We start from the raw sequence: 17,562 nt of genomic DNA on the forward strand, positions 1-17,562 counted from the left end.
AAAAAGAGAAAAAGAAAGTCAGCCAATCAGTGGTGTTTTATGTTTCATCATGGGTTCCACTACCAAGAGCCTGTCGCAAATAATATCTATTTTTTAAGAAAATTTTCAAGAAAAAATCTAATATTTTTGCAAACAACCTATGTGTTTGTTTTGATTTTAATTGTTGCTTTGAGTTAAACTATGAATAGCCATACTTAAATTCAAAGTATCACTCTTTTTCGCATTCTAATATCCCCAAGCCCTGTTTTCAGATTAAATAAATTGTGTTTAGCCTGACTGCGCCTCTTGTTTTCCTCGGTTCCTAAGGTCTGTCAGGGTGAGAAGAGGGCACAGTCAGTGCACTCATTTGTTTGTTTCAGTGTGATCTTGGCTGGGGGGCATTCAGTTCCTCATCCCACACATTTCACATGATGGCAACCAGACTGACTACATATGCTCTCTTCTGATTCAGAGCTGGATAAAAATAAAACTTGTGGTCACAAGGCACCAGATTGGGAAATAGGTTACCGATTGGCATAGCAGTGCTCTAAGCTGTCACAGTAAAGAGGAATGGCCCCATTTACAATGAAAATGTCAGTCTGTTCTTTCACCGGCTGTTTTAATCTGGAATGAGACCTATTTTGCTGTCACATATTTCAGAGACTCTCCTCACTGCATTGAGGTCCTTTTTTTAGGTTTTACTGCAGAGCTTTTCTATAATAAAATTGGAGTAAGGCAATCACTGGAGGATGAAAGTCTCCCTTTCATGTTGACTAAAATCAAAGAACTCGAAAGATTCATAGATCATATTTCCTTATTTTATTCTTACAACATTGAAAGTATTTCACTTGCGGGTGTCTGTAATACTCTCGAAGTCTTGCACATGCAGACACTTCCTTTAAGAAATGACTTATTTGTACATTAGTTTGCTTCTCTGTTGGTTTTGTTCTATAATAAATATTCATTTTTCATGTTTTTACATAAATTGCACATTTACTGTATATGTTCAGATTTTTTGGTCAGTTTTTTTGTTTCTTATTCCCTGACCAAAAATTTGTAATATTGTGCACAGGACTGTGAAATGATATTGAAGACTTCAGAGTCTACTTTGAACACTCCACACAGCCATGCACGCATTGAAGTTGTGCATCCTGCTCTTTTTGACACCACAGCCTCTCACATTGTCCTCCAGCTCACCCATGTTCAGAAGAAACTGCCTTTGTTTAAACATAAACTAGGAATGGATAGAGTGAATGCATACAATCCAATAAAAAGACACTGTACAGCATGGTATGAATGATGTAAATGCAACTTTTTTTTCTTTCCTCTCCTCCCTTTTAGTGATGGTGAAACAGGAACACAGAGATGAGCTGGACCTCACTGCCGTTCCTCCCATTTCCATGCCCTTGGCACATGCTCCCAGTCTGGTGCACCCTCAGCTGCCTTCTCCTGATCAGGGCCACCCATCGGACAACCTTATGTCCAGCTCTCTTCACAGCCTGGCCACGGGCTCCGGACCTGGCCTGCTACCTCTGCCGGGCCCCTGTTCCTCCCTGAGCTCCCCGCCTTTCCAGCACCTGCCTCACCTCCAGGGTCACAGTTTGCACCACCCCCCTGCAGACTGCCACATGACGTTCCACCAAGGCTCTGCTCCCGCTCCTCCCCGTCCCACCTATCAGCCTTTGCAGCACAGTCCGAGTCACAACCTGTCCTTCAATGGCCAGCCCAGCCTTTCTTCTCAGAGCTACGAGAGGATGCCCTTTCAGCAGAGCCCCACTGCGGCGTCACACCCAATAGGCCTGGGAATAGTTTACTCATCCAGTTGCTCCTCACCGTCTGCCCTTTCATCCTCACCCACCAACCCCATTGTTGGATCTCCTCAGAACCATCAGCCTATGCTGTCCCCCTCATCCCCACACCTCCACACACTCGGAGGCTTCCACTGCTCTCCGAATCCTAGCCAGGTTCCGTCTCAGGGAGGCCACCCCCTAAGTGGGCAGCACTCCTCGCAGCTGCAGAGAGGTCTAGGATACCACCCAGTAAGCCAAAGGTCAGCTTCTTGTCCCACACCGTCCACTGCCCCCCAACAACGGATGATCCCCTCTCCTCATTCTGGACCTTCTTCTCCTCAAGTCCACCCTTTGCCCTACCAGTCTCCCCCTTCATCCTCCCCCACCTCAGCTGGGAGTCCTCTGGGGCCCCTGCAGCAACATTCAGGACAGCCATCTCCACAGGCCACGAGTCCAGTCATGACCAGCCTGTCCCCTGCAGCTGTGGGGCCACTGGTTCATCCACTAAGTCCTCAGGGGCCATTTCCCTCTGAAGGGGAGAGGCTGAATATTAAGCAAGAACCGGAGGAGAGGGAGCCCACCTTCCGCTCCATCGGCCTACAGGATATCACTCTGGATGACGGTAAGAGAAATGGTTTCTGAAAACAAGACGTTTTTACTCTGCCAAAATTAAACACCTTCACACACTGAGTTATTGTTAAAATTTCAAACATAAAGGCAGCTTTACATTATATCCACCACATTCACACACAAACTCTTAAGGCATTGGTACAAATTTTAAGACGGTCAATCTTTTCTGTTTATTTAGATAATTTTAAGTTTTAGACGTCAGAGCCACTTTACATGCAAACCCCATAACAAAATGTAATTTGACCAACCAAGTTTAAAAGGGCAGTGTTATGTAAAATAAACTTTTTTGAACTTTATATCATGTTATAATGTTATTCCTTCATCAGAAACATACCTGGAGTGTTAAACGCTTGGGCATCGACTTATTTTGGGGGGGAGGGCGGGAAATGAATCTACGTAGCTGAAAGTAAACATTAGTAGCCTACAGGGTGCTTGTTAACAAGGTTAAGGTGCTGTATTGGTATTAGCTAGTCAATATTTAGCTAATATTAGCTGTATGGAACAGCATTACTCAACTTAGTCGGTTAGTTTGGGAGGAAAACTGTAACAAATTCTTTGCATTTTGCTGGTTTTCTGCCATGATTCTAACGCACACCTGCGCAGCTCTGCACAGCAGCAGCAGGTCTCCGTCGCTCCCGCACAGGTGTAAACCCAGCGCGAGCGTCTCAGCAATCATGTTATGTTTAAAGGTGGCTCGGAAAAACAGGGTACGACGTGTTATCAACGGATTAAACAGTTTTAACTGCTGAAAAATAAAGTGACGGAGGACACAGATATGGGAAGTGCAGAAGCCCTTATTGTATCAAATCGATATAGGAATAACAGAGAGTTGGCCACTTTAAGGTAAAAACAACAAACAGCTTCCAGTCCAAGGGGGGCACGGCTGAATCTGTGGGCGGGCAATGCCCCCCAATGCCCGCCCATGCCGCCGGGCCTGGTTGTGATGACGTACTGAAGGCAAAATGTTGCAAAGAGCAAGAGCTTCTTAAAAACAGAGGTCCAGTTTCAAGGCATTAAATTGCACAATCTAATTTCTTTTAAGTCATGATTGATATTTGCAACATTTTATATCAATTGATAGTTACTTGATTGTTCTATAAAATGGCACTATGTGCCTGTAGTACACATGGTACTGCCTCTTTAACACGATATGTTGCATGTTCAAATTTAATATAAGTATATCCCTTTCTTTATGTGTAAGCTTCATCTTGTTGGCATGTGAATCAGTTACTATCGTTGTGTAAAATTATTGAATGGAAGGTGATTGGGCTCCTGTGGGTGTAGAAAAATCCCAAATATTCTTGGCACCACTATCTAGAATATGCATCTAGAGGTTTTATTGATTGTTCTTGCACTTTTTCTAGATTAACCCTAGAAAAAGTGAGTTAATCCAGTGTTTTACCAACTGCACTGTCATGAACTTTAACATAAGTTCATGATGAGGCCTGCAGGAACTAAATGTAGCTCTTGAGTGTTTTACACAGACCTCAGGGTAATCTTTCTTCCTGAAGATCAGTTACAGAACTGATATTTACCTCTTATACATAATCTATGGCTGTAGGCAGATAGTCAAGATTATTTTATAATCCTCTCCATCACTTCAAATATCTTCCCCCTTAGCATCTAGCAGAGGTTTTAGTAATACTTATCCCAGTTGTAAATCCGTATTTGCCACTTTGGATTGCATTGGGAAACATATTACAACTCTTGAACAAGTTCGGTTTTAGTCACCAAATTTTGGGGCAGGTTAAGAAACAGATGATTTTTCTGTTCAAACAACCAAAACACTTTGTATCAAAATGTGATGTAGCTACTTACTGTCAAAAAGAGCAAGAGTTAGAGGTCACTGTTACAACAACAAAAACTCTTTCATAGCTAATTTAAGACTCAACCATTGGTCCAGCTTTTCACTTTGTCTTTCTGTCTCTGTTTTTAACTAATTCTGTTTGCTCTGCATAAACCTTTGGTTTGGCATTAGTTATTTTAAGCTCTGCTATCTGTGACAAACCATAATGTCTGTCTGAAGCAAGGGACTGCCAAGGGATTAGGTTTACTGTTCAATATGCGATACGTTGGATAAACATGGATCTGGTGTAAAACAATACAGAGAATCAGTTGTTGTGATTTCAGGGGACTGAAACCTTGATGTCTGATAGCAGTGATAACATTTGGACTGACGTTGCAGAGCATAGTTGTATTTCAAGCTTCATTACTGAGGGGCCTGTCACCTGGTATTGGGTATCATAGACACAAAGAGGAGGGATAGCTGTAGTATTACATTAAATGGCTAATTGACATATGCCAGGATTTTGTATCTCTGGCAGCAATTTGATAATTAGTTACACTTTAAAACTTTGTTGGCTTCTTGGTTCCAGTGAAGGGAAGTGCATTGCATTATTTCTTGATACCTGCAAATATTGCAGTATTTACGTCATGTGAATGATCATGTTTATGTGCATGTGACTCCCATTTAGAACCCTAATTAGAATAGAACTTGGTGTTTCAAACTAGAAAAGTTGATTCAAAATGCTTTAAAATATCAGCTTAAGGTGTATTTTAATAAGAGTCTAGAAGATTAAACCTTAATTAGTACCCTGGTGAGGCTTTGCAGTAGAGGGTGTTATTGTGTGTTAGCAGGGGTCAACCTAATGAACATAAATCTGCCAACAACAGGTCACATGTGAAGCACCAATGTTCAGTGAAGTGTATCTGCAGTCCCTTCATTTTTTTCTCAGTTTAGCACCACAGACAATCTATTTTGTTGAAATTTTAAATGAGACAATAGAAAGTGGTGCATAAAAGAAAAGGAATTGGAACGTGATCTAGATTTTTTTTCTTTCCTTTTTTTACATTTCTTACAAATAAAATTATGAAAAGCTGGGCATGCATTTATTTGACCCCTTTGCACTGTTACCCATTAATAAAATCCAGTGCAACCAGTTGACTTAGTAAATGATGTCCTCCATCATCTAGAGGCACCTGTTGTTTTAAGGTCTCCAAGGTCACCACACTTTTCAGTTTTATATATGTTGAAATGTGTAAAATAATATTTCATCTTCGTTCCACTTCACACTTCTGCCATGTTTTGTGTTAGTTTATCATAAATTGAAATGGTGTAAACAATATTCTCTATTTAGAGTCACACAAGCCTTAAGATTCATCAAGTGTGGCTTTCTTCACTCGCCCTCTTCTCCAGATAAAGTTTGCAACACAGTTCAGCTGGGAATGTAAGATCTCCCTTTGAGTCTTGAGCTAAAAATAGTTTTCTGTGCCAGTCCAGTTCCGTAGTCCAGATTTTTAACATAGCAACAGGAAGCTTTGCACAGCTCTGGGTTTTCGGAGGTTGTGGCAATCTCTCTTAATTAGATCACATTCACTCCAGTTTGGCAGAGAAACAGTTCAACAGCTACCTGAGTGCAAACTTGGAGGAAATATAAAGCAATTCTATAGTGACTAAAACCTTATATAGAATTATAGACATAAATCCATGCATTTAATCAATTTTAGAATAAAAAGAAAATGCTAAATGTATTAGCACTCTGAATCTACTATCAGCTCACTAAAACGTTTGGATGAGGGTTCAGGATCTTTGTCACATGAAGTTCGAGAAGGCGGCTCTTTAATGGTTCAGTTTCTGTCCAAGCTTATGTCAGATTTTCAGATAGGATGTTCCTTCTGCCCCAAGTGCTTTGGAAAATTTCCCTTTGAACATTTTTCTTAAATCAAACTCAAAACACAATTGCAGGCTCATGCCTGTGGTATGAGACCGAGCTCTACATTTAGTGTAGAAAGTGCTCTGGTTAGCAAGCAGATGGCCCTTGTGACGCACACCAAAGCATGCTTGAGATGTGTGTGTTAGTGTGTGTATGAGAGGGCTAAAAAAAAAAAGGGTGTGTTGTCTGTGTGTCTGTTGATTTGATGTTTTCGAGGTTTGTGTGTGTCCGTGTGTGTTCCCAGGGCAGAGCACACAGGAGGTGAGAAGACAGATTGATAGACAGATGGATAGACAGGTTCAAAATCCAGCTCCACTGCAGGGTCACTGTGCTGAGACAATCAGTCTGAAATGCACTTGGTGGTTAAAAGAAACATAAAACATATTTTTACTGTATGTCGGTTATGAATTAGAGAGAGTAGTCTCAATTAAATAAAAATGAGCAAGGTCGTGGATATTCTTCTTTGCTAAACTTCAGGTGGAGAACTTCATTTTCTTTATGTTCGATTCAAACTTATTGCGCTGCGTAACGGTTCCCAACAACTGCTGCCAGTTTCTGTTTTCATCTTTCTCTCTTGAGAAACTTGCACATGAGCACACCGCTTCATCTGATTGGAAATATAAATGAAGCAACACAGTGAAACATCAGAAATGTTGCTTGTCATACAGGCTAGTTTGTTGGTATGTTTATTTTTTTTCTCCAAAGGAATACTTTCAGCAGTGCATTATTCTGTAGTTTTATTCTGGTGGGTCAGGCTTTTGGATGTTTTTTAAATGATCCATTATTATAAAGCATAAAGGCAATATTTAAATAAAATATTTTGTGGTAATTTACTCTATTACTGCTTTGCTGTCGACAATAAAAGGAAAGGCCATCAACTGTCAGTTTCAATGAAAACAAATGATAAAATTTGAAAATATAGGTTGACTGTAGACCTGTTTATAGATATTGATTTTAGAATTATGAATTATATTTTTTTATTTTTTTACCTCCTGGTTTTCTGTTTATTTGTGATGATGTTGCCTCCTCATAAACTAAACATGATTACTGTAAAATTAGTTAAGCAATAAGTGGTCAAAAGTTAAATAAAATATATCTTTATAAGTTAAATAAAGTATATATTTAGAAGACTTTGATATCTGATGATGTTAAATAAATTATTCAATTAATTTCTGAATGTGCAGAAATATAGTAGTATTATTGGTACCGTGATACAGAAGCCTTTTTTAAAAAAAACCAATATAAAGTTCTTATATTTAAAGGTAAAGGTAATGTTATTTATATAGCACATTTTCAGCAACAAGGCAATACAAAGTGCTTTATGTGTTTAAAGACTTAGATAAAATAATAATCTGCTTGCAGGTCTCTTCGGTGTGATTATTTGTAATGCAGGAGATAAATCACTGGTTGTTTTGTTAATCTGCTCAAGTATGGGTGTGTGTGTTTGTGTGTGAGAGAGAGAAACCAGTAAGAGCAAGAGGCTTTGTGCGGCCATTAATCAACTAGACCAGTAATAACATCGAACTCCTCATTTGATGACAGAAGAAAAAAACTGTGGAAGGAAAATATGTTTCCATTAAGATTTGCCGCAGCTCTTTACAAAAAATGGCAAAAATTTCTGGTCTTTTTTTCCCCTTTTTAACAAGTGGAAAAGGATTTTTTGTCTCATGTTTCCACACAGTTTAAAATATATGTATTGCAGAGGTTTTCACTGAATCCAAAAGGTTTGTGCAGAGAAGTTGCCAGAAGTTTTTTTTGTTATTTTTTAGGCAGGAGAAGCCCAGAACTCCCTCTGTTTGGGTCAAAGTAATGCTTTAACATATTTTACACATTTTTCATAACAGAAATGAACTGAACAGTGTAATGAGAAGTAAATGTGTTTTCTTTTTTTATTTTTGCCTTATTTTAATGTTTTTGAATGTATAAATCAGTACAGTTTTAGTGCAGACTTGGCTCAGAGAACTGAAATGGATTTTGCTGTTGACATTTTTTGTGTGTAAAAGTGAGTAACATTATTTTGCTCATTCGTAGAATCTTGTGGTTGTTTTTTGCCTCCAGTTTGGTTTTAACAAACCTAACAAGCCTGTTAAAAAAAAAAAAAAGTAACGGAAAGGAAAATTCAAGCAGCTATAATTTTCTTCCTGGAAGATGAAACACTGGTGTTGATTTATAAGCAAAGTGTTACCTGTTAAACTTTCCAAAATATTTCAGCTTATAATCCCACCATATTACTTAGTTTTTTGCTGTTCAGGCTCCAGTCTTCCTTCTTAAAGTTTCGCCTTAAGTGATCTTTCAGGCTGGAACAACTTTTGCGTCCCAGATCAAAGGCTGGGATTCTTGTGAATCGCTTACCGTCACTTTAAATGGGAACTCCACGAATGATTCAGAGATGAGTGACATTGAGAAACCGACTCTGTGATGAGCTTTTCTGCTGTGCTCTGCATATTCACCCACTCACTTTCTGAGCCCAACACTGGAATTAAAGTAAATAAATAATAATAATAAAAAACAAAAAACAAGGAGAACACAAAGAACATAAGAAGAGACCACAGAATGAAGTTCAATTTATTTTCCAGATATTTCTAATGTGTGATTTCTTCAGAGGAAATGTGTGCATGTCATTACAGGAAGCTGCAATTGGAAAATGTTTTCTTTGATATTCCCTCTTGCAAGGCAAACCCAGCCGTGCTTTTCCCTGTGCACAACGGTTTTCCATTGTGGCATGTTGTCTTCATTTGGTGGAGTCAAGAATCAGTCAGTCTTCATGTTATTTGCTTAAACTGCTCTGCCAGAGTAATGTTATTATGCCTGGTTGAGGGAACTTTTTTCAGTGTGTCATAGAGGTTTATGGTAATTGCCCATTTTCCATTTCAACAGTAGACGTGTTTATTTTACTGGATGTCCGAATGTCTTTTTCACTTCTGTTTTGCATTAGGGAGATCTCTCCTGTGAGCCCCTTTGAGATGCTCTTTAGAAATGAAGGGGTGAAATTACTCATTTGCGTGGTCTCCTTCTAGATGTGAAACTTTGGTTTGGGGAAATTAAAGGAAGCCATTAAACTTCTCCTTTCACTCTGGGGAGATTTCTGGACAAATTGGTTTCTAGTTTTAAAGATCTAAACTGACATTTTGCGAATGCAACCCATTTTCCAGACTTGTTCCGGGATATGTCTTTATTATTCAGAATTTTGTTCCATGCTGCTTAACACTGCAGTTTATTCTTCCCTTACTCTCTGTGAAGAAAAAAAGGTCACTCCGGCTGCCAGTGAAAAATGCCATGTGCATGTCAAGCCTTGCAAAAACATTTTCCTATTTTATTATTTTGGAACCACTAGCTCATAGATATTATATTGACATTTATTGTCAAAGTATAACACAAACAAGTGTATACTTGTGAAGTAGATGCTAAATATATTTTATTTTTATCTTAAAAGTGTGGCATGCATATACATTCAGTCCCCATGAGTCAATACTTACAATTTTGAAGATCTGTAGACTTCTTTTTAAAATCAGTAAATCTCTGACAGATTCTTAATGAGATTTGTGTCTGTCATTTTAACAAGTGAATAGACTTTGGTCTTAAACTGAAAAGCACCACCACAGCATGCTGCCGCCACCACCATGTTTCACAGGGGGGGGTAGTGTGTTTGTTTCTACAACATGTAGCATTTTGCCAAAAATTTGATTTGTGGTCTCATCTAGCTGCTTTCTTTGTTTGCTGTGTCCTCTACATGGGATTTCCTTAAGTAGCACAATTTACAGAATACATTTTACTTCTTCACAAGTTTTGAGGGGTTTTATATTAAAGATTTTTTTCAGCACTAGAGACCTTTATTGACAGTGACTAGACAGGAAATGGGTGGAAAGAGAAGAGCTTGGGGAGGAACATGGAGCAAAGGTGTCAGGGTGGGAATCAAACCCAGAACCTCTGTGTTTAGGACAATAGCCTCTGCATTTGGGGTGTTCGCTCTATTTCTGCACCATCCCTGGCCTGTCTGGTGGTTTTCTTTGTCTTCATTTTGCTGTTTGTTCTCTGGTGTTCTCTAGTTACAGCATAACTTTAATGGCAGCTAATTACACAGAGTTATTATTCAAGGATGAAAGTGTTTCTAAAGCGTATGTTTTCCTTCCACTTCACTATTATGCACTGCTTTGACTTAATGATGTAGTGAAAAAGTTCAATGGGTAATGCAGTTTTTGTTTTGTTTTTTTTACTCTTCTTTTTTTTTTCCCAATCAGACATTTTCAGTCTTGTGACACAAGTGATAAACAGATTTTTTTTCTTTTAATCCAGAAAAGATTAGACATTTAGAAGTCCTTGGTTCACACTGAAAGGAGCAATCTGATGACAACCTACTAGCATATGTAGTAGTAGTAGTAGTAGTCATCGGGTGAATGTAGATGTATATATTTTGTGTAGGGAGCCCCCCTGCCAGTCATCTGCAGAGGATCTCCCTCCGGCTGAGACATTCAGAGCCACAGTTACTACGACAGGCAGCGCTGAATCACTGGTTTTCTGTTGCACTGTCATGAACAATACCAGTAAACCCGAGAAAACTCTATCAGCATATGAAACCAGTCTAAAGCTGAACTCGACTCAAAGCTCTCTTTCACTTCTGGATTCCTGATGTGTGGAGCTCCACCTTATATTGAAGTGCAGAATATCTCTGTCACGTTAACAAAAATATTCTTTATTGAGTAAAAAGTTATCTTCAGAGGGGACATTTTTAAAAATCAACATGTTTTAATTAAGGTAGCTTATTGTGAGGTGACGAGTTTTAGGTTTGGGTTTCACTGACAGGGAAAACTACGGAAGTATAAGAGATAAACATCCAGGCCTTTTTGGCTGCTTCAAGACTGAAATGAAAATTCGCCTCCTTTCTAACAGCCCCAAATCAGATCATCCAAATTTGCATTTAGCGCAGCTGAAATCTCGGGAGTGGAAGCGACGTGAAAAGGTTTCTGACAAATCATCTGCAGAACCTTCTCCCTGCAGCTCGTTTTATGAGAAAAGCGAATGAATCAAATCGAGAGGAATTACTCTGAAGTTGCTGTTGATCGAGTCACTGGCTTTTGGTTTATTTAATGCCAGTTGGTCTGACTTGGCCTTCTCTGAGTGACTTTGGGTTAATGTTTGCCTCTGCAATAATCTGATCAGTACTTTTACAGCGGAAAGTGATATGTTTTTGCAGACGCCCACTTAATGTCGGTCTGTCACACTCTGCTTCATGTCGCTCATATTCCTGTGGTATTTCAGCTGATTGACTTTTATGGCCTGTTGTTGCACAGTTTACCATGTTGCGCTTCAACAATGCAGAATACCTCTAAGGAGCCTTCAGGAACCAGAATTCTGATAGGTGCTGCATCGTATGGCACGTAAAGCATCACATTGTTCAAATTTTCTATTTTCACTCATCTCTGTTTGGGTAAATTGTATTAAATATGGCAGTATCCACCAGCCACTGCTGTATAAAGGGCTGCAACTAAAGAGGAGCCTAGATAAGAGAAGTGCAGCTCTTAATTTTTACAGATACAGCTGCTGTGTCGCTCGGCTGCACTTCTAACAGCTGTAAAATTTTGTTTATTTTGAGCCCATCTGCACCAGTCGCCTTTCTAAAGGTCACGGCCTTTAAAGGAGATATGCGCTCCTCCATCACAGTTTTATTCTAACCCAGAGAATAGTGTGACAAATTGGCAAAGTGGAGTAGATTATATCCCCATGTTCGGCTGTGTATGTAGAGGTAAATGTTTGCTTCGATAGTTGCACTGTTGTCTCATAAGTGCGTGGTGGTTCTGCGAGTGTGACAGTGTGTGTGTGAACATGGTTGACATGGGAAAGGAAGAGCCTCCCACGCTAACAGGATGATGTGAGTGATGGTGGCCAGACACAAAAGCAAAGCACCAAGAAACATAAATAATGCACACTGAGGCGCTAAATAAAGAGTTGGATGCCTGAGCAAAGGCTTTAAAACTAATTTGAAAACTGTTACAGTGATTTTCCGTTTAAGCACACAATGAAATGGTTTAACTCTGAATATGAAAATTATTGCCCTTTTAAAAGTCAATAAAGCCGTTCCACGTAGCTATTCGGTTTCTCATTTTGCCAGCGTTTTGCTTTGTAGTGTATATTTAAATATGACTTATTTTTCTTCTGGTTTCTCATCACTGAGTCACTCCCTGGTACTTTTTTTTTCCAATTAAGTTACAGCAAGAGGTTTGTTTATAATAAAGAGAGGAATGTCTTAATTTTACGTCACAGCGGAGAGATTTACAGCTGCATGTTACCTGCCATGTCTAAACAAGTCTGCCTGCAAATCTCTCTGTGCCAAACTGGGCCAGAGGTCTATACTACACCCTCTCCAAACCAGTTTACCCTGTCTGATTTCTGCGCTGCGTGACTGACCTTTTATCGTCACACTTAAGGCTCTTGGGGAAACCACATGAAGAAGTCGCAGCATGAAAACTAAACACTTTACATGCTGTCACAGTGGAAGCGAGAAGATGCTTGCCATAGGTTTCAGCCAAATGGGATTCTTCTGTCAGTCCTCTTATCTTCTTTCCCACGTTAAAGTATTTGATGTTGATTTACTTCAAAGCTGTAGTTTTTTTTTTTATTATTTTTTTATTAGCTCCCTGCTCTGTTTCTTGTGGTTCTGCTCTAAGCACCGAATGGAGGAAGCAGATGGAAAACAATCGCACATGCTGGCTAAAAAGCAGACAGCAGCACAGAGAAGGGCTTATTTGGTTTTTTTTTTTGGTTTCTTTTTTTTAATCGCTCACCGAGTCTGGAGTAATTAACCTCGCTGTGCCTGAGTGCCTCTCACATTAACGACATGTTTTTTACCAATGAGTAGGTTTCACACAGCTCCTCAGCTATGCTTGAAAACCCTATGAAAGGGTCTTGAGGAAATGCACCCAACCACTGTTAATGAAGTAATGAACAAGCCTGCTGCTCTGGCTGTTCTTTTAAGAGTCACTGGAATAACTTATCTAACAGGACTCTTGGACTCAATCAGTTATATGAGCTGGCTGGCACAGCCTGTGAATGGAATAGTTTGTGATTATATCTCACGTCATGGCAATTGACTTTGCGACCTCTGAGTTTCCCACTCTGTTGTAGTTTTTTCCCCCCATTTTAGCACAGAGTTTTGATCCTGAAACGATTCCGGTGTGGAACTACACTGCCCTCTGGTGGAGAGAGACACTCGTAGCCAAAGGCTTTGCTTTGCTTTGTGTGAAAACTACAAATGAATCTCAGTAAGAATGTCGTCATTTATTTCAGCAGTTTAATTATTTAAAGTGAAACTCTGAAGCATATATTGATATATTTCAGGTCTTTTATTTATTTTTTTAGAAATAGATATTTAATTCCATACATATCGATTAATGAGTTTATCTAAAGTTGATTGATCTGATCGACTTTAGATTGACAATCGGCTATTTTCTCATATGCTGAATTTAAAAAAGCACATCATTATATTTTAACTAATATTTTTTGTGTCAGCTGTGTTAAATATTGACTGAATAAACAGTAACATTATTAAACTTAGAGGTATTTATAAAATATAACAAAACACAAACTTGTTGGGTTGCTGGATAGAGAAATAAAATAATAAAATAAACCATTAATCAGCATTTGATTGCAAGTATTTTAATTGTTTGCAATGATGTGACAACCACCTAGATAATTGACACCTTTCCGAAGGGGGTCAAAGGTCATTGCTAACGAAAGTGGCTGTATGTATACAGGTATTTTAATGGAGAGTTGAGTGGAGGGAAGAACTGGTAAAAAAAAAAAAGGTTACAAAAGCAGGAATTACAGCAGCATTAAGAGGATTGTAAATAATATCCTATTCTCTAGTTTGGATGTATGGATGCTTTTTCAAAGACCAATAAACTTTAATTTTATTTTAAAAAAAATCTTACTACTGGAACTGGAAGATAATTTGAATATCCAGAATAAAACCACAACAACCAAAACCAATAAATAAAACAGAAATGAAAAACCCCACTGACAACTAAAACATAAATAAATTCAATTATGAGGTATCTGTAAACAAAACACTTTAATCTTTAGAACAGAAATTATTTTAATTTGTTATGTAGTTAACTGATAGTTGTTTGTTGCGATACAACAATGTGTCACTCATGTCACCTGTTGGTTTATGACTTGTCTTAAAGTTTGTTTGTGAGCTAAGATCAAAAATCCCCGTTCCAACGATAAATATCTTTCTGACATCTTTAAACTGTGTCTGAAGATGGCTTGGAGCGCTTTTAAATTGTTTCCGTCTTTCTGTTCTTGTTTCTCTCCCCACAGTAAATGAGATCATCGGCAGAGACATGTCCCAGTCCCCCAGCGCTCACGGCCCTCAGTCGGCGCACAACCATTCGTAGCTCAGATCTTTGCCTGAACCGTCACATGGTCTTTTTTTTTTTTTTTTTTTTTGTGGCTCACGCAGCATCACCTCCAGCTGTTAAACCCTGCAAACGCCGACCTGGTGGAAGAAGACTGAAGACTGTGGTGAAGGGCAAAGCCACGTTTCTGTTTTCAACCATGAGATCTCTGTTATAGATGGAAAAACACACAACTTCACACAGATGCAGAGCAGACATGCAGAGACTGGAGCAGTTTTTTATTTTTTTTTTTGCTCTTCACAGCTGTGTGTAGGCTTGTGTTTGAACATCTGTCCATTCACAGCTCTGCTGTCTTCCTGATGGTCCGCTTGAAGTTTTCAATCCTCTTCTCACCAGCATCAACTCGTGAATTAAAGATGCAGCTCAAAGCTGTGTTGCAGGGATCCAGGGCTGCGCATCCCACTTCTTCAGAAGATTTTTTTTTTTTTTAATCTGTGCAAACGTGGACACTTGCTAACATCAATTAAAGAGAGAAAGAAATTTGAGACTTGATTTGCCATACAATTAATTCAAATCAAACCTTCCAGTAGTATTAAGAAGAAATTTCCCCCTAAAAGACAAATGTGGTCACGGTGTTGGAGTTCAGCAGCTTGTTTTCCTTCTGCAAAATGCAACATTCCACAGACTTGCAGCTGTGTAGGTATCTGTACAGTAATGAACCCCGTTTCTTCCATTAGAGCTCTGTTTTTCCTTTGCTTCTTTGAACAAATGCCTTATTAATGTTTAGCAAATCTGAACTGTAGCACAAGCTTTTTCTTTTTTTTTCTCACCAGACTTTAAGACTGAAGAGTGCTTGTTTTAGAAACAGATGTGCTTCTTTTGGATTTATAATTTCACAATAAAATTATTTAGTGTTTTACTTTTTTTTGACAATTCATAGAGGGTTTCTAGTTGGTCCTCAGAAATGGAGCTCTCTGCCACTAAAACTATTTTCCTCTCAAATGTGCCTTTGATTTCCTAACGCACCATGCTTTCAAATGACAGCTGACTCAGGCTTCGATGGAAAATGTTCTGACAAAAATTGTGAAAGTATTTTATATATAAAGTGGTCTGTATGTTGTATTTATGTAATGTCCTCATTTGTAAAGAACAATGAAAAATCCTAGAATCCAGACAGCAAAATCTGGACATTTTGGGGTCTTCCAAACCTTTTCTGCTTGCAACAATCGATGTCTGCTGTCTACAATCAGAGTTCTCTTAAATTGTTTCCAGAATGCTCGATGATTTGTTCCTGTATTTTTCCCCCGGCTTGCGCAAATGTGCAGTGGCTGCACTGCAGCAATAAGTCATCCTCCAGGGAAGAGCAGACTGACTGATCCAGGTGCTGGTTTGATGATTTCCACTGACTTTTATTTTTTTGCCTTAAGATTGATGGTGGTTTGAAGTCAGTTTCCAGGTAAAAATTATTCTGCTATGCATTGATATTCTGCTTAATGCCTTTAAAAATAACAAAAAAAGACAAAAAAATTTACCTTGATGCCTCTAGAAGTAGATTGTAGACTCATAGATGCTTGAATGGAGGACACAGCATAAGCATCTTAATTCAGTTGTATTTGAGGATGGATGGTAGCTGCTTGAACCAAATTTCTTGTATATATGACAACTTTTCAACAACAAAAGCACACGGGTTTAGGCTATGCACACTATAATGGCAGCAAATGAGAGGTAAAGGTCTTGTAAAGAATGTTTTTGGACTTCACGTAGAAGAACAGAAACTCAGAAGAGAATATCATCATGTCGCATGAACTATGTAGGATGCCTTAACTCCTGTTTGTGAACCAGTTGGTTTGAGTTTTTCCCCCTTTTCTTCTCCAAAATGACTGAGACTGATCAATAACGGTCATCAATGTTGTACATTTCAGGTTCACAGGGTCAACCAAACGGGGTGGGTGGGAGAACAGAGAAATGTTTGCATTAAAGTCAATTTTGCAGCTTGAGAGACCGGAGTCCACAACACAAACGAAACAAAACCAGCATCGACAATAAACTCTGAACTCCGGCTGCTGTCCTTTTCTGCCACAACCAAAGATCGAACAATTTGTTCCTACTTTAGATAAGGCTGCAAAGACTGTACAACTCTATTTTTGATACTTTCAAATGGATATGGATGTCATTCCTAAGAGGTTAAGGACATTAACAGGTGTCTGAAACGATATATATTTATATAAATATATGACATATATTTATATATATATATACAACTTTGTAAAATAAAAGGGAAATACAGGTTTTAGCTGATGTTTACCAAGCCTTGTATTGTCATTTCTTGTATATTTTGTATGTTAAATGTTTTGTAATTTTTAAGACTGCAGTGCTTTTTTTCTGAAATTATTCAAAGGGAATGATACCTTGCATCATACTGTAGGCTCTAACGTAGTGTATCTCAATAAAACTGAAAACTCACTCATGGCTTCACATTACTGTTTTCCTGAAAGCAGATTTTGTTTCATCCTTTCTTGTCTTTAGCACAATTTCATTTTCCTGATTTTATAGATTTAGAATTATTTGTATAATTTTTATTTGTCTTTAAAATACCAGAATTTGCACATAACTGTATTTTTGTCTGATGGCATTATTTTTAAACATTAAATTGGATTTTATGATCAGTTATTCAGTATGTAGGTCACTTTTTTTTTTACCAAATACTTTTTTACTCTAGTAATTTCTTCATTGGCTACTTATTAGCTTGAGTAAAAATGTTAGTGTTCTTTTGGGTTCTCTATCCGCCTCTGCTAAAAAAACTAATGTAAATCTGATTTACAACTTTTTAATTCTTGCTTGACAAAAGAAAACCTTGCCTGAACAAAATTTATAGATTTACTGACACTGAAAACTACTTTCTAAGAAAATTGGAAAAGTTTATAATACAGAAGTATTTTATCATCATGGGAAAGACTGCTGACTTGACAGTAGTCCAGCAGAGTCGTTTTGACATGTTCTACAAGTAATCTGAAAATGTCATTGCTGGTTGTTCAGAGTACTTAATCCCAGTGAATTAATGTAAAGTTGAGTGGAGGGAGAAAATGTAGGTATAAC

At 38.4% G+C, this 17,562-nt stretch overlaps 1 protein-coding gene across 1 annotated transcript in view; it reads left to right on the plus strand.

Annotated features, from left to right (window-relative positions):
- nfatc3 (nuclear factor of activated T cells 3) overlaps positions 1-16,929 on the plus strand; it is a 64,364-nt gene extending 47,435 nt beyond the window's left edge. Inside the window, exons 9-10 of the mRNA XM_005796206.2 lie at positions 1,321-2,391; positions 14,429-16,929. Of these exons, the coding sequence (XP_005796263.1) occupies positions 1,321-2,391; positions 14,429-14,505 (1,148 nt within the window). The 3' untranslated portion in view covers positions 14,506-16,929. The remainder of the gene's footprint in view (positions 1-1,320; positions 2,392-14,428) is intronic.
- The last annotated feature ends 633 nt before the right edge of the window (positions 16,930-17,562 follow it).

The sequence above is a fragment of the Xiphophorus maculatus genome, chromosome 4 (assembly GCF_002775205.1).
Source record: "Xiphophorus maculatus strain JP 163 A chromosome 4, X_maculatus-5.0-male, whole genome shotgun sequence".
Taxonomy (NCBI): domain Eukaryota; kingdom Metazoa; phylum Chordata; class Actinopteri; order Cyprinodontiformes; family Poeciliidae; genus Xiphophorus; species Xiphophorus maculatus.